A 22,631-nucleotide genomic window follows, 5' to 3' on the forward strand; every position below is an offset into this window, starting at 1 on the left:
TACATGCAGGCATGCAGTGACAAGCCGGAATAGTAGGTGGAGGGAGAAATGTTCCTGCATAGTCTTTTGTACCTGTGGAAATAAGTGTAGTAGGTAGACCAAAATATCAATGGAAAGTACTACTGGGTGTGACCTAACAACTTAGAAGCTTCTTCCCATGTACCTTCCTGTACTATAAATATAAAGACTGGAAGGCTAAAACTACATTTTCCAGACTCCCTTGCAACTATGTGGTCTAGGTGCTGCCCTATTAGGTGAAGTTGGGTGAGATTTAAAAGCCAGAGTTTTGGAAAGCAGAGATTGGGAAGTTAGGGGCCATACTTCTGCTGTCTTAGCAAGCACCATCACACAAAGTGTCTGATTTTCCAGTGGCAACCTCCTAGCCATGTCAACGGCAGCATGGTTCTGAAACACTCGCCATCTGTCAGGTGTTTCATGACTGCACAAGAGGCAGCTATTCCCTTGGTGGCCTGCTCTGCTGTGATGCTCTGGAAGTCATTCCTGAGAGCTCAACCGAAAGTCTGTTTCTTCACCTTCCCAACAAATTCTGGAAGCCATTTAATACCCTGTAATAAAACTCCCTCTGCTTAACCCAGCAACCCAGCTAGAGTGGATTCTGTTCTCCGCAAGTGAACCTTGACTGATACAATCAGTAATTACAAAAGAAAGTTTAGAATTCCCCAAAACCACAGTTACCATTAACTTGGGAGGAAGAAAGAGGTGTCTAATAAAATTTAAGAAAAATAATTTTCATTGAATTCACTGAGTCACTCATTCCTCATTCTACAGTTTCCCTAATTTCTAATAAAAAAGTAGGAATTATGAAAAAAGTCATTGAAATATAAATTAGCATACAGATAAGATGCCTTGTTAAGTATTCTTTAAACCACAACATTTTTGTGTAATCCATCCCAAAAGTTCATGTCACTTAACAGTTGACTTACAAAGCACCAGACATCACAAATGTTAACCCACTGGGTAATTACACAAGCAGGTCATTTCAAGGCTGTGGGAGATGTTTATCAAAGGATTCAGTAGGTTGTGAAATGTGTTGGATTTAACTCTGTGCTATTGTAGACAAACATTAAACAACCATAACACCATCACCATAAAATTCTGATATTCACAAGGAGAGTATCACAGTTAAAAAATGAATGTCAATGTTTTAGCTGTGTTCTGTTATGCCAAAATAGCTTTAAGCACACAAATTTTAGACTTTATTATTATTGTTATTAAGCTAAAGCCAATATTCCAGTAAATGTTCCCAAGAGTAATAATTTGACAAGAGACAGTATGAGTCTTTCTGAAATAGGTATTTTTCTGTTTATATTTTTAATTTCTTATGGAGATAGTTGAAGGTGCTTGCTCACCTTGCCATAAGCAGACATCCCCAGCTTTAGAATAAATATTTGGGTCTCAGTGTGCTGCTAACTTGAACCTTGGACAAGTCAGTTAACATCTCTGAGTTTGACTTTCCTCATCTATAAAATGCCAAAATCTACTTATCTATTTCAAAAAATTATCTTGAGGATCAATTGGAATTAAAACACACACACACACACACACACACACACACACACACACACAAAACCAACTTTGTGAATCCTGAAGTGATAGCTAATGTTGGTAGTAATTATTAGCTACTCTTTAAAAAATGTAAGCTGAGAGCACCTCCATGATATTTCTAATCCCAAATAGGAATGGAAGGCGAGGAGGTCCAGCATGTATTCAACTTAGAAATAAACAATAAAAGCTGGCAAGCTAAGAGGAAAAATCGTTTATTAGAATTCTACTGGATAATCACAGTCTTGTTAGGAAGGTTGAAGAATCAGCTTGAGGCTAAGTTTCCACCAGAGAAGCCGGAAACTATCCCAGAATCACTTGCTGAGAAATCTACCTCCGATCTCACAACAAAAGCAGGTAGCCTAGCTCCCTGCCAGGTCAGCTGTCATGGGAACTTCACACACAAGCAGCTTCCTCATGTTGCTCTCTTCCAAATCAAAGCCAAGCGCCAGCCTCTCATTGGCAGAGCTAGATCATGTGCTTTTGTTCTGGCTGCAAGGAAAGGTGGGAACCGAGTTCTGACTCATTCATTCTGGCAGGCAGGCCCTATAATGTAGAGATTTTCTCCAATACAGAAAAGTTAGACAAAAGATGGTGGGGAGACTTCTGGCTTCCAGTTCAGCAGGTGAGGAGCATAGAAGCTGTTACTCTATCTATCCAACAAGTGAAAAGCTGAAAAATCAACAACTTTACCTAGAATCTGAGACTAAGGGTATTTCAATAGAAGTTTCCAATAGAAAAGTGAGGTCACCAAGAAAACCACTGCCCCCAAAATTAGAGACACAGAAAGGCAGAACCAGGGAATCACAGCCAACCAGAGCAGAAACCTGTGAACTGAAATCTCCGTGGGAACCAGTGTCTGAGCAGGAAATAACGAACTGCTGGAGGCTTACCTGTGGACAAGATGGAGGTTTTAAAACTCTCGGGGACCCAGACATAGGGAGTTCCCCACATTTGGTGAGTTTCGACTCCTGGAACTCCACCTGGTCCCCACAAGGAATCATCGATGAAAGAAACACCTTGCTCTTCAGCAGGAGGAGAGGAAAACCATTTTGAAATCCATAGGACCCCTCTGTTCTTTATACCAAGGTCTGCCCTCCAGAGAAATGATCTAATGACAGCCTAAGCTGCTGGGGATTTATCAGAGCCTAACTGATCAGAGGGAAGGCAATCCCAAACTCCAGACATCTCCAGCCATCCTCTCCCACCTAAGAGGAAGAAAACACTGAGAAGCACATGTGAAATATACTATCCAGGGACACAGGCTCTCTAATGGACTGACACCTAATCTACTTCCTACCATCTCATCACCAAAGGCCTCTTTAGAGCAGTTCCTTTTGCCCAGTACAGCATGTCTGCCACCAAGGAAAATTACAAGACATCCCAAAAGGCAAAAACCACAATTTGAAGAGACACAACAACCACCAAAATCAGACTCAAATATGGCAGAAATGTTGAAATTATCAGGCCAGGAATATAAAACAACTATGATTCATGTGCTAAGGGTTCTAATGCATAAAGTAGACAGTATGCAAGAACAGATGGGCAATGTAAGCAGAACAATGGTAATTCTAAGAAAGAACCAAAAAGAAATGCTAGAGATCAAAAACTACTGAAAGAGTAAAGAAGAATGTTTTGATGAGCTTATTAGTAGACTGGACACAGCTGAGGAGAGAATCTGAGACTAAGAGTATCCTATATAATAAAAGCCTAATATGCTAAGTGTCCGGTCGTCTGGTCAGCCATTCGACCAATCAAAGCATAATATGCTAATGATATGTTAAGGCCGCTCAACTGCTCGCTGTGATGTGCACTGACCACCAGGGGGCAGGAAACTGACCAGTCAACCGGTCGCTACGACGTGCACTGACCACCAGGGGGTAGATGCTCCGACTGGTAGGTGAGCTTGCTGCTGGGGTCTGGCCGATTGGGCCTGAATGAGACAGGCCAGACATGCCCTGGAGCCCTCCTGTGTCCCTCCCCAGCTGGTCAACTTCCTACGTTCCTCCCCGGCCCTGATCATGCACTGGTGGAGTCCCTCGGCCTGGCTTGCACCCTCTCACAATCTGGGACCCCTCGGGGGATGTCAGAGAGCCAGTTTCAGCCTGATCCCGCAGGCCAGGCCGAGGGATCCCACTGGTGCATGAATTCATGCACCTGGCCTCTAGTTTCAATAGAAGTTTCCAAAACTGAAAAGCAAAGAGAAAAAAGATTGGGAGGAAAACACACACACACACACACCAAAAAAAAAAAAAAAAAAGAAAACCCATAACAGATACCCAAGATCTGTGGAACAAAATGGACCATAAAGCTAAATGTAAAACTCAAAGCTATATAGAGATCACAGAGCTAAAATGTAAAAAGAAGATATATTAAAAAAAAAAAAAAAAAAAGTAGCCCTGGCTGTGTAGCTCAGTTGGTTAGAGAGTCACCCCAATATGCCAAGGCTGTGAGTTTGATCCCCAATCAGGCACATGCAAGAATTAACCAATGAACACATAAATAAGTGGAACAACAAATGGATATTTCTCTCTCTCCCTTCCTCTCTCTCTGAAATCAATAAATCAATTTAGAAAAGAAGACATAGTAGGAAACCTAGATGGCCTTGGATTTGGCAAAGACTTTTAAATATAACACCAAAGGCATGATCCATGAAAGGGAGAACTGATAAACTGGACCTCATTAAAATAGAAATTTCTGCTCTGTGAAAGACATTATCAAGAGAATGTAAAGATAAGTGAATGACTTGAGAGAATGAAAAGACTGGGATAAAATACTTGCAAATGAATAGCAAATAAAGGACGGTTATCCAAAATATATAAAGAACTCGTAAAACTTAACAATAAGAAAACAAACAACCCAATTAAAAAATGAGCCAAAGACCTTGACAGAAAGCAAACCAAAGAAAATACAAAGACAGCAAACAAGCATGTGAAAAGATGCTCCCCATCATATATGCAATCAAGGAATCACAAATCAGAACAATAAGATATCACTACACAACTATTATAAGGGCCAAAATCTGGAAGAGTGACAACACCAAATGCTGGTGAGGATGTGCAGCAACAGGAAGTCTCATAGATTGCTGGCAGGAAAGAAAAACGGTACAGTCACTCTAGAAGACAGTTTGGAGGTTTCTCGCAAAACTAAACATACTCTCACCATACGATCCAGCATTCATACTTCTTTTTTAAAAATATATTTTTATTGATTTAAGAGAAGGGAGGGGAGAGAGAGATAGAAACATCAATGATGAGAGAGAATCACTGATGAGCTGCCTCCTGCACACCCCACACTGGGGATCAAGCCCACAACCCAAGTATGTGCCTTGAAGAGAATAGAACTGCGACCTCCTGGTTATTAGCTAGATGCTCAACAACTGGGACATCAGCTAGGCCAGCATTCATACTTCTTAGTATTTACCCAAAGAAGTTGAAAACTTATATTTATACAAACACCTGCACACATTTGACAAACATCTTGACAATTAATGCATAAACTATGGTACCTCCAGACAACGAAAATTATTGAGCCCTAAAAAGAAATGAGCTATCAAGCCATGAAAAGACATGGAGGAAACTTAAATGCATATTACTAGGTGAAAGCAGTCAATTTGAGAAGGCTATATTCTGTATGGTTCCAACTGCATGACATTCTGGAAAAGGCAAAGAAGAAAGAGATCAGTGGTTGACAGGGTTAGGGTGTAGAGAAAGAGAATAGACAGAGCACAGAGGATTTTTAGAGCAGAGAAAATACTCTGTATGGACACATGTCATTATAAAGTGTGTTGAAACCCATAGAATGTACATCAGGAGTGAACCCTACTATAAACCATGGACTTTGGGTAATAATGATGTATCAATGTAGGTTCAATTGTAACAAATGTTATCACTCTGTTGGTGTCTGATGATAATAATGGGGGAGTCTAGGAATATGTGTAAGCAGGTGGTATATGGGAAATCTCTGAACCTTCCTTTCAATTTTGCCATGAAACTAAAATAAAGTCTATTTTTTTAAAAAATCATGGATAGCCAGGACCATCAAGATGAACCTGACTAGGCAGTCACTAGGCACACACCCATAGAATCTCCCTTTCTTTCTGAGAATCCTTAAAGCAGGTTGGATTATCTTCCTTTACACTGGAAAAAAACTGCGGGCCAAACAGGTTGATCTGCTCCAAGCCCATCCCTTTTCCACAATGCCACAGGCAGGCAGGCAGGTTGCTCAGCCTTGGACCTACAGACACTTGGGATCAGATTATTGTTTGTTGTAGGCAGTTGTCTGGTGCCTTGTGGGATGTTGAGCAAAGTCCCCGGACTTTACTCACTAGGTGCCAGTAGTAATCCCCTCCTCCCAGATGTGACATTGCCAAATAGCATCAGGGGGCAAACCTACCCCAGCCCCAGCTGAGAACCACTGCCTTAGATGGTGCTGCTCCACTGGCTCACTCATGCTGCACAATGGCCTAGGGCAGTGGTCGGCAAACTGCGGCTCACAAGCCACATGTGGCTCTTTGGCCCCTTGAGTGTGGCTCTTCCACAAAATACCATGTGCGGGCGCGCACATACAGTGCGATTGAAACTTCGTGGCCCATGCGCAGAAGTCGATATTTTGTGGAAGAGCCACACTCAAGGGTCCAAAGAGCCGCATGTGGCTCGCGAACCGCAGTTTGCCGACCACTGGCCTAGGGGAAGCCTATGGTGTGCTAGGCCCAGTGCCAGGCATTGAGGAGACAATGCCAAATAAACCAGAGACCCTGCCTGCAGAGAGAATGACAGACTTATCAACAAGCGGCTGGTACAAAGAGTGTGGTGATACATGCCATCATCACAAGGCAGAGTGGTTGCAGAACTAAGATCGTAATTCTGCTGGAGTCAGGGGTCATGGAGGGAGGCAAAGTCTTTGCAGCTGGGTCATTTGTTATTGATTTTAGCAACTAACACTGACCAGCTAACTTTGACTGGACCCTTGACACTATGCTAGGCGTCATGCTAATGGCTTTACATCTGATCTCATTTAAAAATCTCTAAAACTGTGTAAGGTGAAGAGTCACTAATATCTCCATTTTTCAGATGAGGAAGCTGAGGCATTTAAGACACGTAGTCTTAAATGAGCAGTAGTCAACCACAGAGCCAAAAATACCCTACAGCCCAGTTTTTGACACTAATTATAATACTTGGAGGATGTGCCAAGAATTTGGCAAGCAAAGATGGAGACTTTAAGCGATCCTTATGAATCGTGCTACTGGACAACACTGTAGCTGAAAGCAATTTAAAAGAAAGTCTTTTTGATTGGGCATTATGATACATAAATGCCCAGGGTTCAGTAGAAGGCAGACCTGCCTAATGCAGAGTATTATTCTCCAGTATTATATGCTGAACTCAGTCTCAATTTTTTTTTGAGCATCAAGGTTACAGTATAATTAGGAGCCAGCTGCAATTGTAATTATCGCTCCCAATATAATTTGTTACATATTAGCAAGTGTCAAATTACTACTGCTCCTTAAATGAATAAAAACTGATTGTGCTGTTCTGAAGATTGGGATGTGTGTTCCTGATGGGGAACAAAGGAATATAAAAAGTATATGGCATATTTATAAAGTGTTGAAAGGCTCTACTTAGGAGATCACACAAGTGGCTGGAGCCCAAATACTGCCACAGGAAGTTAAAATGGATTCGGAGAGAGAACAGCTAACTTAATAAATGCAGCGGAAAGCAGCTAATCAAAGACAATAGAAAAGTTGCTTCCACTAAATGGTACCCTACCTGTTCACAATTCTTCTGTGCATCAACATCATACACCTGAAGAATAGTCCAAGGACCGCAGAGGAAGTGTAAAGAAAAAGAACAGGAGCCCTCTGCACAGCCTGGATTCATCCCAAAGTATCTGCATGATTTCACTCGAGTGAGCCCCTCCTCCACCCCCGGCCACAGCCCATGGACTGTGACACGACTGATCAGGAATCAAACCAGCGACCTCCGGGTGCATGGGATGAGGCTAAACCAACTGAACCACACTGGCCAGGCAATGCTGCCAATCTTTTCTTTCTAAATTTATCTTTATTGTTGAAAGTAAATTTAAAAGGCCCCAGTCAAATGCCAGTTCCTCCAGGAAGATTTTCCAGATTCTGTAACCAGATTCCCCTCAAAGAATGCTGTTTACACCTACTTTGTGGGGTTTACAATTGTACGTTTAAACTCTCACTCCATCGTTAACCATTAATACGACCTCCTATTTTCTCATTTGTGAAAGAGAACACAAGTATGAGCACTGAATGAAAGGAGGGTAACTTGGGAGAGAAGCTGGCAGTGCCTGGCTCCCCAGTGACTGGTATCCTTTCCATGTTCACCGAGGCCCGTTGGCTGAGTCAGCAGTGGACAGCAGAGCCCTAGGGGGAAGGCTCTCAGCTTAAGCATCTGAACCAGCAGAGGGTCTGGGCTGAGCTGGTAGCAGCCACACTGGCTGATGATGTGGCACTAGTGACAGTTCATGACCTCCTGGGGTTGAAGGACAACTACAAAAATTAAACTGGTCCCCTAACCTTTCATCTTATATCAAAATAACTGCAGATAATCAGATATAACCTTTAAAAAGAGGGAGAGGCTTATAAAGAGTACTAGAAAAACATGAGTGGTTTCTTGTGTAATAATATTAAGGTGGGAAGCCGTGTTTAGACATGACAGACGACCCAGAATTCGGTAAAGGAAAAGATTAACATGTAATATAAAAAAATTTTAAATCAAAAGTAAGTGTGGGCCAGTTAAACATCAGTTGTAAAAAATAAAAAATAAATAAACGTGTAACAGGTAGGACAGAGGGCCACGGTTCTTACATAGAACAAATCAATATGAAAAGGCAAATAACCTAACAGAAAATTGGACAAAGGTCAAAACTAGCCTCTTCTCAAAGTGCTGGTGGACACCAAAAATGGACCAACAGAGGTCTTCAAGCACCACCACAAAAAAGAGCCAGGGCCTGAGCTTTTTGCTTCCAGAACTGAGTGGAAGACAATGAGAGAAAGTGGAATCCTCAAACGCAGCGTGAACTTCACCTGCAATGAAAGAGTGTGGGCATGCTCACCGGGCAGGAAAGTGCTTGCCGGTGGGCCCGGCAGAATCAGATAAGAGACCTGACATATCACTCACTAGCCTTTCCTTGCAAGCCACCTACCTCCACGACTGGGCCAGCAAGACTTAAACGACATGGCAACTAAATGCCATGTGTGGACTGTGTCTGCATCTTGATTGGAACCAACCAACTGTAAAAACTATAAACTTAGGACATGGGTTTTTAACATCCTTTCAGGTGCTTCAAGGAATGGGGAAATAAAACTAAGACCCCTTTTCTTAAAATTGAAGGGAAGAATTAAAAAATAAACAAAATCTGCCCGCCAATATAGAGAAATGGCCAAAAACATTCCTATCTCTGACAACTCTGAGTTAAACAAGCAGGCTCCTTTTTCCCCACTACACTGTTGCCATAGCTTTATGGCAAGGAATCTGAACAGGGTTTGGATAGGTCCCATTCACACACTGCTGTGAAGGGCACGACAGGGGAATGACTGTTTGACAACAGCCAAGGCCAAGGAGGCGTCAGCGGGGTAAAGAGATTAAATTGCATTCGGTATGCAACATGAATCCACACTATGTGGCAAGGTAAATTAAAGAGGGCAATGCGGCACAGTGGTCATGTGCTCGGACTCGGGAGCCAGGCTGCCTGTGTTCAAACCACAGCTCTGCCACGTAGAAGCAGTGTGACCTTGGGCAAGTCACTTCATCTCTCTGTGCAGATGAGTTCCCCCACTGTATAATGGAGACAATACAGCACCACATGTCATAGGACTGCTGTGAAGATTAAATTATTTCATACACAGAGTGCCCAGAACAGTGCCTGGCTTGTATGAGTGTTATAGAAGTGTAAGCGGCCACTCTTAAATTTCTCTGTCAAAAAGGTTACGCCTTCCCTGTTACCTTGTAGATGATGATGAAGGTCAAATCATGAAACTTGGGTCTTCAGATTCTCTGTTTATTTTAATACCTGTCCACTCTGAGTTCTTGAAAACACACACAAGCTTATCATTTGGGGAAGCCCGGAACTTAGTATAGGAGCTGGCAGATGGTTGGTCCCAGGAACACACTTCAAAGCATTTTTTAAAAACTGTGAAGATCTATACCCATGGACACAATACTGCTACTAACATGACTACAAGAGCCAATCTTAGAAGCGTCTTTGACAGTTCTGGACAGAATGGAGAGAGAAGTACAGGGGAAAGACCAAAGGCAAGACCAGCTCGGAAGCTATGGCAATGCTGTGGCTAAAAAGCAATGGCAACCTGAACATCGATGGAGGAGACAGGACATGCCTCTCAGGGAAGAAGAGTTTGCCTAACCCATCTCTGCCCACATCCAAATTCTTGCAGGTGATGTCTCTCCTGGTTGCCCTCAACAGGTACTTAGGAAAACTATGCTGCAGGCTGACACTGAGGCATGACCAAGAAGATAAACTCAATTCTAGGTAAGCGGACTCTGCAATATCTTTGAGACGGGCAAGTTGAGATTGCCAACAAACAGCTGAAAATGCAAGGCTGGCACGTGAGGAGTGAACGTGGAGCCATCACCTTTCAGGGGGAACAGGATCTTGGGCAGGGACATGGGGACACCAACATTTCAGAGAGAAGCAGAAGGACAACAAAAAGGCTGCAAAGGAGAGGAGAATAAAGGCGGAATATGAGAAAGAGGCCCTCAGAGGGGACACCATGAAAGCTGATGTAGGCAGTTTAAGGAAGTGGCGGAACACAGGTCCCGTGAGGTCAAAAATATTAAGATGAGCCAACAGCGTCAGGACTGGGATCACTGGTAACATTTAGGAGAGGATGTTGAACAAAAGAATAGGTGTCAATTCCATATCAGGAACTTTGAGTATGGGCAGGCAGTAAAGAAATAGAGAAACGTACAATCCCTACAGAATAATCACACATTCCCTTAAGCAATAATCCAGAGATATGTTCCAAAATAATACCCTGGCCCCAGTGTGGGATCAAATGAGTCCTAAAACCCCAGAATTTATACTGAATTTTGTCACTATGTATTTATTTCCACAAAAAGTTGGACTGACAGACAACCAACTCAAAAGGTGCTGTACCCTTAGTTTAGAAAGGGCAGATACATGTAATGATACAATAATAAGAGTTCCAGTCAAAAGTCTTCAAACTTTATTGTGCATCCAATCCCCAGGGGATCTATTTAAGAATGCAGGGTCCAATGCCACAGAATCTTCAACCTAAAGTTGAAACCAGATCACCAATGGGTCCAGGCTGCTTGTCACTACTTGAGTCAATTAAGCAGAAACAGGATTGAATCATATATGAGCATTTATTCCAATACCGCCAACAGTATAAGAGAGCAGCAGCTCACCCACAAAAATCTGCTCTACAGTCCCCCATAAGCCAGCTGCTTATATTGGGTAGGAGGACAAAGATTACAAGGGAAAGTAGGAATTGCAGTCATGGGGAAGTAGGCAAGGGGGGGCTGGGGTGGGACTCCATTGTTTGGGCAACCAGGTTGTTAATCTTTCCATGTAAATAGGCAGTTCTTGAATGAGAATGGATCGTATTCCAAGGTTGACTCCCAGGTCCTGGGGGCATACAACTCCCAGCCAGGTTAGAATGTCCTTTCTTCAATCAGAACAAGGCAGTCAAGGTTAACAGAGCATGATTAATATTTCTTATAATTATAGCTGGTCCCCAATATTCTGTTTTTGCTCCTAACAAAGTCAGTCAAAAGATGCTGCAATTCTAACAAGCTCCCAAGTAAAACCAGTGCTGCTGGTCCTGGGACCAAAACTTTCAACTCAAGGCTCCAGAAAGACCACTCAGAGACTTGGACTACTGAAGCGTTATGGTGAATATGTAATAGATCACAATTAGGAAAAGTACGCCATGGTTGGTTCAGGTAGGTCAAATAGTTCCTATGTCCCCTAGTTTTCATTTAGGTACAAATGTCCCACCGTCTCCAACAGATATCTCTTGACATTCCTATAGCACTTCATAATTCCCAAAGTGTTTTTATATGTTATGTTTCATCTGCTTGTCACAGAGGGTCCCTGACTTCCCAAAGGAGAGACTAAGAAACCAGAGAAGTTAGACTTCTCTATGTTCTTAGCATCAGTAGAAGCAGTGGGCCTGTAATGCAGGCTCTGACATCTTCTCGTCCAGGGCTCTTTCAATAAACCAGAGCTACTGATTAAAAAAAATAAAAAGTTCTCAAAGCCTCTTCCCACATGAGCAAGCAGCTCTGAGCTGATGGAGCAGTCGGGGTCCTCTGCAGCTTAGCCCACAACTGAGGACAGGACCAGACACATGCAAATCACACGTCTAACCTGAAGAAAACACTAAAGGTGCATCAAAACAGGCTTATGATGGAGTTCTAAACACACTACCCCAAAATACAGCACCCTGGCATATTGAATATCTTAAGCTGAAGAAATCTGAAAAAAAATAAAACACGGCAGAAACAGGAAGGGCACTGGGACCTCCTACCCAACCACCAACGCACCCTCCTTCTCTGAAACTGGTCATAAAAATCCCAGATTAAGGGTACCCTCCCCGTACCAGAGATGGGGAATTGGGGGCCAAGGAATCTGCCGTACCAGAGATGGGGAATTGGGGGCCAAGGAATCTGTACAAACAGACCTTGTTAAACGAACCCTTATCTGCCTGGTTACTTCTTCACCATTTACTAACCCTAACCTAACACCCTTTTTCCTGTCAATTCTTCACAAAAGTACTATTTTTTTGTCCAAAAGGAATAAAAGCTTCTTGCTCTGATCACTTCTTCTGGGGTCATATTGCCCTGTGAAGGCGCTCATGTACTTGTAAAAATTCAATACAATTGATATGCTTTTTCTCCTGTTAATTTGTCTTTGTCAGTTTAATTTCCAGACCCAGCCAGAGACCCAGAGAGGGTTGAGGAAAACTTTTTCTTCCCCTACATTTACTTATATTTTCTACACTTACAATTTTCTTACAAATTGTACTGTAAATGTCTTATGCAGAAGATATTTTACCATAAAACTGTGTCTTTTGAGATATCCAACTCATATCAACAGTTTTCACAGATAACATGTGGAAGCTGTGAATACATGTGGAAATCAAGACAAAGCAACCAGCCTAATAACAGTCATTAAATAGAGTGGCTTATTTAGGTTGAATTGCTAAGACTTTCAACGCTGCCCACTTTGCTATGCTGTCAGCACCTAAAGTCACAAGGAACCATCCAGGCCTATTTTCAACCAACAAATTTTCAAAAAGAAATGGAGAGTATGAGTACTCTATCTTTTAAATTTTTCCTATCAACAGACCAGACCACCACTCTACAAAATAGCCACTGGGAATAATTCTGAGGGAACAGACCAAAGCCACCATTGGCTGGGTCAGTGTGACCCAACCAGAAGTTCTGGTTAAATAAGCCATTAAGAGAGAGAGAGAGAGAGAAAGAGAGAGAGAGAGAGGTTTGCTCAGTTGTTAAATATTTTTCTAAGGGAAATACATCCCTGTGACAGGGTACATCCTACTTACTCCCAAGCAAATCAACACATATCCGAAGATTAACACATTCCTCTGTTCCAAGACCCCACCAGAGGCAACCAAGCACACAAGGCAGGAAGGAGAGGTGCTTATGCTGCAGGAGCACAGGAAGGGACCATGCTCACCAGTCCTCATCGACAGTGGAGAACGGAAAGAATGATACCATGTAAGAACTCAACAGAAGCGGAGGCTGGTCACAGGACAAAAGGTCAAAGATGCAGGAGTCAGACTCCGCCAGCAATCTTAGGAAAGAACTCAATATCCAGAAAGACCTGCTCCCTGATTTTCTTACACTACACACTGACTTTCAACCCTTCCCAGCCACCACTTCTGCATTTGCTGGCCAAGGCTTACAAAGCCGGGTGACCTAACTGGGGAGCAGGGACCACACGGAACTAGGTTCGCCAGGAAAAAGGCTGCCAGACCAGGGCTGTGCCTGGCAATGTTTTCCTCCTCGGGCACCCACCCTGACCTAGAACACCACCGAGGCTTCGCAGGAGACAAAAGGAGCTTTCAACCGCTTTGGTGGGAAAACCTATATTCTAGGGTAATTACAAAAGTGTATAAACTCGATGTCTGAGCACCGAGGTGATACGGGGCAGAAGGACTGAAATGAAGTAGCCAAGAAAGAAGAGGACTTATAGGGACTCCCACACACCCTTCCTTTTAACAGACACGCCAGGGATGTTCATTTATCCCACTGCGTTCATTCTTCCTTATCCCAAGAAGGAGCCATCAGAGGATCAAGTGAAGCGAAGAGCACAAGAACAGCCTCGGGCAGTGGCCTTAGAAACACAGTTGGTTCACCTGGAGAGCTTTTTAAAAACTTTGAGGCTCAGGCCATGCCAAAGTCTAATGAAATCAGAACCTCTGGGTAAGACCCGGGCATCGGCGTTGTTATACCTGTTCAGATAACTACAATGTGCTGAGAATCCTTGGCCTACAATAGTGCAAAATGCAAAGGGACTTCAAGGGAAACTGGACCAATTATAAATTTTTCTGAGACTCCATTTCTTCACCTGGTAAAAAGGATAGAATTGATAAGGGGAAGAGTGTTATATATCCCCCAAGGCTTATCCACCTCCATCAATTTAAGAAACCCTAAATCCACACATCAATGAAACCACAAAAACGTACCATCATCATAGTAGCATAAAACCAACTCAAGCATTCCTTCCTGCCTACCACAAACAACTGGTCTGCTTTATGATGATATTATTATACCACCAAATGCCTAGCATTTTTTTACCATAAAGAAGAGAAAGCCTTCAATCTGCAGAACATCCTTAATAAACTCAATCACATTTTATCCTCAATAACAAACCTCTGAAGAGGGTATTATTACAGATGAGAAACATAAAATGGAGTTTAAATACTGGGTTAAAATTTTTTACAAAGGTATATGACAGTGATGACAGCTGCACAACTAGGTGACGATACGAAAAGCCATTAAATTGTACACTTTATGTGGGTGAATTGTATGGTAAATGGCATATGACAATCCCTGGCCTGTGCAATGTGGTTTGAAAGCCATTCAACAAATATACGCTCAGTATATGAATGAAACATATGCTGAGCGCCAAAAAGCATTCTACACATACAAATGACTGAACTGGCACCATCAGGAAACATGCATGTTCCTAATTGATGGTGTGTGAATCCTCACATGCACCTTTGCAAATGGAACTCTTTTTAAGGTCTGGGAAGAGAAGGGTTAAGAACAGAGACTCTGAATACAGACTGGAAGGGTTCAAACTCAGGCTGTATAACTTACTCGCTGTACAACCTTGAGGAAATTACATAACCTCTCTGGACCTCAGTTTTCTCACTGGTAAAACGAGGACAAAAATAGAGAGCCACCTACCTTTTGGTATTATGAACATTAATTGAGTGATTATTTGTAAAACACTAGGGGAAATGCCTGGTACATAGTCGGCGCTATGTAAGTAGTCCTGAAATAAAAGTTTGGTTTATACTAAGGTACCTAATTTCCCCTCCTAAGCCATCTCTCCCTTCTCCCATATGCTCTACTCTGTACCACGCTAAACCATCCGATGGACAATATGGTAGACAGGGTAAAAGCACAGACTCGGGAGCCACACTGGATGGATTTGAACCCCAGCTCCTTCCTTCCTGATTATCAGATCACCTCTTGGTATCCCAGTCTTCATCTCTAAACCTGGGATGATAGTATATAACGCATAAGACTGTTAAAGGCATTAAGGGAGTTAATAATGAAAAGCTTTAAAATTAAATCTCCTATCTCGTAAGCACTCAATAACTGTTAGCTGCTCTTCAACTTGTTTTATTACCCGCCATCCCCTAACTGTAGCATGTGCTCTCACCTCGCTGCCTTTCATTTGCTGTTTCCTATCACTGGGACATTCACTTCTTCCGAAATACCACCCTTGAGACATTTCTTCCTCTCACCCCCAGAGAAACGGGCTCCTTCCCTCATGCTCCCACAGCCCTTGTTATGGCACTAACTCTAAAGGTAGGGCTCTTCCATGAGAGGACTTAATTTCTAATATGGTTGTGGTTTTCTTGAAGGCCCAAATAGAGTCCAATTGACTTTCATATCCTCATCTTAGTCCCATGTGGAATTTAGAAAGAACCCAATGAATATACAATTTTAAATGGATCAATGATGATAGCAACAAGTCATCCAAGAATGGAATATCAATACTAAATGTACTAGTCCTACAGACCAAATTTCCATTACAACAGGCATACTTCATTTTATTGCATTTCGCTTTATTGTGCTTTACAGATGTGCATTTTTTACAAAGTGAAGGCAAGACCCTCCATCAGCTAAAAGATTACGACTCGTGTTATTGTGGTGGTCTAGAACCAAAACCTCAGTATTTCCAAATTATGCCTGTATTATCAGTGCTTTAGTTTGTCCCCAAATTTCTTTCTTTTAGTTCTAGGCTAATGTCACCCAAATTATTGGTCCATGTCCAGTTTTACACCTGAACATCTCTCATGCCTGAACTCAAGTGAGCATTCTCTGTTAACAGTTTCCATCTAGTTTAATTTCATCATTCTGAATGTATAAACTCAACCAGCGACAAAGAGAAAATGTTCACTACAACCAAAATGGGGCAGAGGGAAAGAAGAAATTTAAGAAAACCAAAAAAACAACTCATTTTCATGGTAATACATACAGGGCAGTGTTTGGAAGTTTTTCAAAGAAATACTCAAAACAACCCAAACAGTACAGGCACATCACTTATCATTTACCATCCAACAACCCAAGATTATTTCGACAAAAGTAGGCAGCAAGCAAATGGAAGCGCTTTCCAGTTCATCTCAAAACACCAGGAGTTTTAGATCAATGTTACTTCATGAAAAACAAACATCTCTTGCATCATTAAGTATTATTCTTCATGCAGAAATCAAAACAAAAAGCAAAGACTAAATTCTCAGCCTTCCTATTTAGTAAGAAGGCTACTGAATAATTCATTACATTTGACTAAATAAAAGACCAAGGAAACTAAGAATAAATGGTCAAGAGATCAGGACACTGCTAGTTGTGGCTTGGTGCATCCAGAAAATAACAAATCTGCTTGAAGAGTCAAACAAGTCACCATAGTGAGTGCTGGCATTCACCTACAATTGTTGAGTCCCAGATTCTTGGCCCGATTTCTTAGACCGTCCATGGAAGGGAGCTTTTCTCCTAGTTTTAAGAGGAAATGTCAACCCTAACCCGGATGAGATTGCTATGGCTCTGTGTTCAACACAGCAACATGATGTATCTGCACTTCAGCAAAAAGCAAAGAGGGTGGCCACTAACATGGGCTGCCCAGCACTGATTGTAGCCGACAGAATCACCCAAGGATTGTGCCCAAAGGCATCTAAGTAAGGGGCATGGTTGGACTGAAGTACTCCAGCACAGTTCATTTGGAGCATTTTAAGACTACATGTACTGCCCTGCCCATGAGGTACAATGATGGACATTGTAAGAAATGGCCTTATGGAACCCGCTTACATATATTTGTGGTCAGGGGGTAGTTTGCAGTGCAGTTTGCTCACAGCATGTGAAAAGATGTGAGGAAAGACTGCCCTCAGATAGCAATACAAGGAGGCCTCTCTCCCAAGTAGCTGACCTCACTGATCGTTTTCTCTTTGCCTTGGCTGCTAGAAAATTCAGTCATCTCTACTAAGTAGATCCATATTTTCCATGAGCCTTAGCCCTGACTTCATCTTACTTTCCCCTTTATGCTTGTTTCTCATCTACTCTGACTTGATTTTTATGTCTTGTTGGATTGTAAATATCTATATATATAAAAGCCTAAGTGACCGCACGACCAAACAACTGGTCGACTGATTGCTATGATGTGCACTGACCACCAGGGGGCAAACGCTCAACGCAGGAGCTGCCCCCTGGTGGTCAGTGTGCTCCAACAGCCAACCTCCTGCAGCCAGCCAACTTCCCCCAGTCCCTCCCCCAACCACCCCCCCGCCCCTCCCATGGGCCCCAATTGGCCAACCTCCTCAGTCCCTCCTCCCCAAATGGCCAACCTCCCACAGTCCCTCTCCCCCGCCAGTTGTGCTCCCACCCCCAATCGGCCCCAACTGCCAGCCAGGCCGAGGGACCCCACCTGTGCACGAATTTGTGCACTGGGCCTCTAGTATGTATATATGACGTGAGCCATTAGATATCCTGAAAAGAGGCAAGTTTAAATGAATAATGAAATAAAACACAAGCTCTCAAAGAGTAAAATTGAAATGTTTCATTTTCCCTGACTCTCACTACTTGGCTAAAATTCAACTGCACTTATTGATATGATGTGACAGTTTAATAAAAGTACAACCCCAAAGTTAAACCTGCTTCTACATCACTGTTTTACTTCATACTAATCAGTCTTATCTTATACTCCAATTATATGCATATTCCTCAATTTAAGTTCCTCAATTATTTTATCTCCAAATTAAGTGAAATGATTTAATTCATTTGCATATGTAAAAATGACAGTAGAGTATGGGTATCTACTCCCACCCACTCTCCTAGAAGAACTCACCTAGAGGAAACTAATTTATACCAAGCCTTGTACACTGATTGCATGCAAATTTAATGCAAAGAAACAGTCAAGGTTTGAAAGGGTTAACCATAGCTTCCAAAAATGAATCCCAGTAATCCTCAGAGAGTCTACCTAAAACCGTTATATATACCCATGTGCTCACACACAATACACAGCACACTCCTGAAGATGGAACTTGGAGTAATTACTGAAAAGGGAAAGGCCATTTAGGCCCCAGAGTCTAGGAGTATGAAGAAGCATGCAGATTTGGGGAGCCTGGAGAAACTTAAGTCATTGAACAGTATTTAAATATATTTGTCTGCTTACAATTTCCATTGCAAATGTGATTAGTTTGCTTGAATAAATAGGAATATGATGTGTTGGCCATGTTTTCCTCTTGAGGGTTATCACGAAGTTTTGATTAAGGACAAATGTTTGAAATGTTGGGTATATTTAAGTTCACTGCACTTAAAATGAGCTAAGAAGTTGTATAGGCTTGATTAAAGGGCTGCTTTCTGAACTTAAAAATTAAAAACAATAAATTCCAATGATTCAAGTGATTGGGACTAAATATGGTATTCTGCCAGAAAAGTTGAAATGGAGTCCAAAGAGACTGAAATGGTGTCCAGGTTTCAAGAAAAAGGGAAGGTCAAGCTGTCCGAGCTGCCTTTCCTCTGGGTGAGTGAATGATTCACATTCCGCAGAATTCCTTTTAAGTAGAACTTCACAGGACTTACAGGCTCCCCGGACAATCTGTTCTGTCATTTCTAAAAAGAAGCCTCTCAAACGCTCAGAGGCCGGCATGTAAGTGTTGTCAGATGGGGAGTGGGGAGAAGGATGAGAAAGGTTGGGGCGAGGAGTGGGGGGTGGGGGTCCTCTGGAGTTGGTCGGCAGGCTCCCGCAGGCCAACCCTCCCAAGCCATCTCCAAAACGGAAGTCAAGGTGACTTCCCCGCCCGCGGGAGGGCGGAGCCTTGAAACCTAAAAGGATCAGGCTTCAGCCCGCGCTCCGTCCCCGGGAAGGAGAAGCCCAGGTCAACCACCACCGGGACCAGAGGCAGGAGAGAGCTGGGGTGGCCCAAAGGACCTGCTGAGCCCAGGCCCTCCCCCGCACCGGCTTCTCCTCGCCGGCCTCAGCTGAGCCCGCCGGGCGCCTATCAGGCACCGGCTCCGCTCCCGGAGCAAGTGGGAGGGTCCCCTGCAAAGTTTCTGCGGCAAGATCCGGCCTCGGAGCGCGCTCGGGCTGCCGGTGCCGCCCGGGAGTGGCGGTCACCTCCCTCCGTCCGCCGCTGCAAGGTGGACCAGCTGCCCTGCGCTCCTTCCCTTGTGCGTCCCCAGTGGCATCCACCCGGCACGTGCACGCCCGGCCTGTCGCGCCCCCGGGCCCGATCCGACCCGCGCGCTCCCCAGGGCAACCGGCCGACGCTTACCTTGGCGGCCGCCATGCTTCGTCCCGCGTGCGGGCTGCTGCGGGACCCTCACCGGCGCGCTCGCACTGCGGACCCGGGCAGCTCACTTCCCGTCCGGGAGGCGGTGGAGGCGGCGATAGGGCCCGGCGGCGTGCGCGCCCGGCCTGCCTCCCCACGCCCTCCCGCCCGCGCGGGTCCTGCGGGCGCCGCCAGCCCATTGGCTGGGCCGTCCCGGGCCGCCGCGGCGCGCGTGATCCGGTGGCCTCTGCCCCCCGGCTCATTTCCAAGGCGAGGGCCCTGGGCCGGTGGCGGGGTGCCAGCCCCTCTCCTTTGGTCAGGTGGCCTCGAGACGGCTGCCACTGGTACCGGCCAGGAAGGCACACAGCCTGGGGACGTTGAGAACTGCACTGGGTCACGTGTGTAGCCAGCTTTTCCTGGTCAGTTTCCTTCCAAGGGGGCTCCATTCTGCACTGTCAGATAATGGACCCCAAAGCATTGGCCAGTCGAAGGGAAGATAGCAAAGAGATTTTGCTGGCAAGCCTACTTTCAGTCAAATCTGGTAAACTCTATGTGCTAAACAAAAAAAAACATGCCCTATTAAAACAAATAAGTCAAAATTTTAATGAAAATATTAAATGTATAATCTCCAGCGGTCTTATTCCTCTTCATCAGAATTTCATTCATTTGTCTCTGCCATCAAAATTTATAGTTAAGGTACTGGTGGCTTTAAATGTTTTGTGGATTATGGATGTAACCTATCAGTGAAAGTGTTTTTATAACTAATCATTTTAGTTAATCAACACACTGAATGAGTGCCTACTATGCAGGCACTGTGTGTGTTACCTGCTGGGAAACCAGCAAGACTTGAGATGGCCCCAGCCCTTAAATAGCTTAGGGGTGAGTGGGAAGGCAGACACATACATTGTTAACTTGGATATAATCTGTTAAGGCAGTGATTGTCAACCTTTATCATCTCATGGCGCACATGCACTAATTACTAAAATTCTGCGGCACACCAAAAAATATATTTTTTGCTGATTTTACAAAAATGTAGGTATAATTTTGATTCATTCACACTCGACAGCTGTTGTGTTGTGCCATTATTTTATTTGACAATCTACTGGAAAAGAAGTCAGTGCCCCTGACTAAATAGTCAGATATTGAATGTTTTAAATATTCTTGTTGCTCACTGGTTGAAAATTGCCGTTAAGGCAATACCTTGTTGTTCCCAGGGCGCTATGGGAACATTGAGGATGGGGGAAAGCCTCTTAGAGGAGAGGATGCCAAAGCTAAAGGCAGGAAAAGGACTATATTTTAGTTCAATGAGGTGGAAGGGAAGGGTTTTCCAGCCAGAGAAAATGAAGAGAAGAGACTGGAGGCCCAGAAATTGAGGGGGAGCCACAGCAACTTATGAAAATGATTCATCATGAAAGGTAACTTGAGCTGTGGGACTGGTAGAAGGAGTCTGGACAGGCAGGTAGGGACCATGTCATGGAGAGTGTTGGGTGCCAGGCCAAGCGGAAGGGTGTGCACCTTAACTGAAGGGATTTGGGGAAGAAGGTAGGGTGGCCAAGTTTATCAGATAGATGGATCGCTCTTGCTAGCTGTAGGGAGGATGAGGCAAGATATAACTATTGAAATGCCCAGACAAGACGGGCTGCAACCTGAAACTAGAGATGGGAGAGGGCTACTCGAGGTAAAATTAGTCAGCCTGATGACTGATTGTATGTGGGGGTGGGAAAGAGAAAGGAGTCATATTGGCTCGCACATGGGTCCCTGGTGTGGATGTTGAACAGACACCAGGGATCAGTTTTGTTTTGTTTTGTACAGAGAGAGAGGGAGAGAGAGAGAGAAATATCAATGATGAGAGAGAATCATTGATCGGCTGCCTCCTGCACATCCCACACTGGGGATCGAGGGCACAACCCGGTCATCCTCCCTGACCGGAAATTGGACCGTGACCTCCTGGTTTGTAGGCCCATGCTCAACCACTGAGCCATGCCATCCAGGCCAGAGATCAGTTTTGAAGTGTGTGTGTCTATAAGGAGAGTGTGTGTGCAATATACGAATTATGTTGTACCGGTAAAAGCCAAAGAAAGCATTCCAAAAAAGGAACAATTGACTAACACACTCAAGAGATCTAACAAAGCCCAGAAAGACCTGAACGTGTTAGTAGACAGAGGGAAAACACCAACAAAGAGTGAAAGGGTAAAGACGAAAGCAAAACCAGGAGAACTAATAGAGAAAAGGATATCAGAGACAAGCCTAAAGCTTACGTGAAGGGCTGGCCCTAGCTGCTCTAGAGGGATTTAGAAGATGCAGAGAAAATACAACCTCATGTAACCAAGATCATATCATATCCTGCATATTTATTTTAAGTCTTCACTGAAGCTCTCCTTTTATAATATAAATGAACTTTTAAAAAATGTAAATGTGGCAAAGTACACATAATATGAAATCGACCTAACCAGTTTTAAGTGTCCAGTTCAGCGGTGTGGAGCACATTTTCATTGTTGTGCAACCCATCCCCAGCATCCTTTTCCTCTTGCAAAACTAAAACTCTATGCCTATTAAACAACCACGCCCATTCTGCCTTCTCCCTAGCCCCTGGCAACCACCATTCTACTTTCCGTCACTGTAAATTTGACTCCTCTAGGAACCTCATAAAAGTAGAATAATACACTACTTGTCTTTTTGTAACCGGCTTCTGTCATTTAGCGTAATGTCCTCAAGGTTCATCCATGTTGTAGCATGTGCCGGAATTTTAAGTCTCTTTAAGACTGAATAATATTCCCTTTCCTTTTAAAGGAAAAAAAAAAAAAATGAATCTGTTAGATTCTTTCCTTAAAAAATTGGTAAATTCAGGAAGTCAGAGTAATGACAAAAAAATCACTCCTAATCTTCAAATCTTGATGTATTTATGTGTGTAAGTAGAGTCACATTTTTTCAATTTAAGTACAAGGAATCATACCCTGTGTATACATTTTGTATGACTGCTCTAACAAAGCCACTCCATATTTGATGATTTACAACCGGAATTTATTCTCTGACA

The 22,631-nt window shown here is 43.5% G+C and overlaps 1 protein-coding gene across 1 annotated transcript in view; it reads right to left on the reverse strand.

The window, feature by feature from the left end:
- Positions 1–19,708, reverse strand: part of SLC25A13 (solute carrier family 25 member 13) — a 163,786-nt gene extending 144,078 nt beyond the window's left edge. The window contains exon 1 of the mRNA XM_070424312.1: positions 19,601–19,708. Within this exon, the coding sequence (XP_070280413.1) occupies positions 19,601–19,615 (15 nt within the window). The 5' untranslated portion in view covers positions 19,616–19,708. The remainder of the gene's footprint in view (positions 1–19,600) is intronic.
- Between the last annotated feature and the right edge of the window lie 2,923 nt (positions 19,709–22,631).

This window comes from Myotis yumanensis, unplaced genomic scaffold (genome assembly GCF_028538775.1).
Source record: "Myotis yumanensis isolate MYYU_CA2020_CCGP unplaced genomic scaffold, mMyoYum1.0.hap1 SCAF_9, whole genome shotgun sequence".
Lineage (NCBI taxonomy): Eukaryota > Metazoa > Chordata > Mammalia > Chiroptera > Vespertilionidae > Myotis > Myotis yumanensis.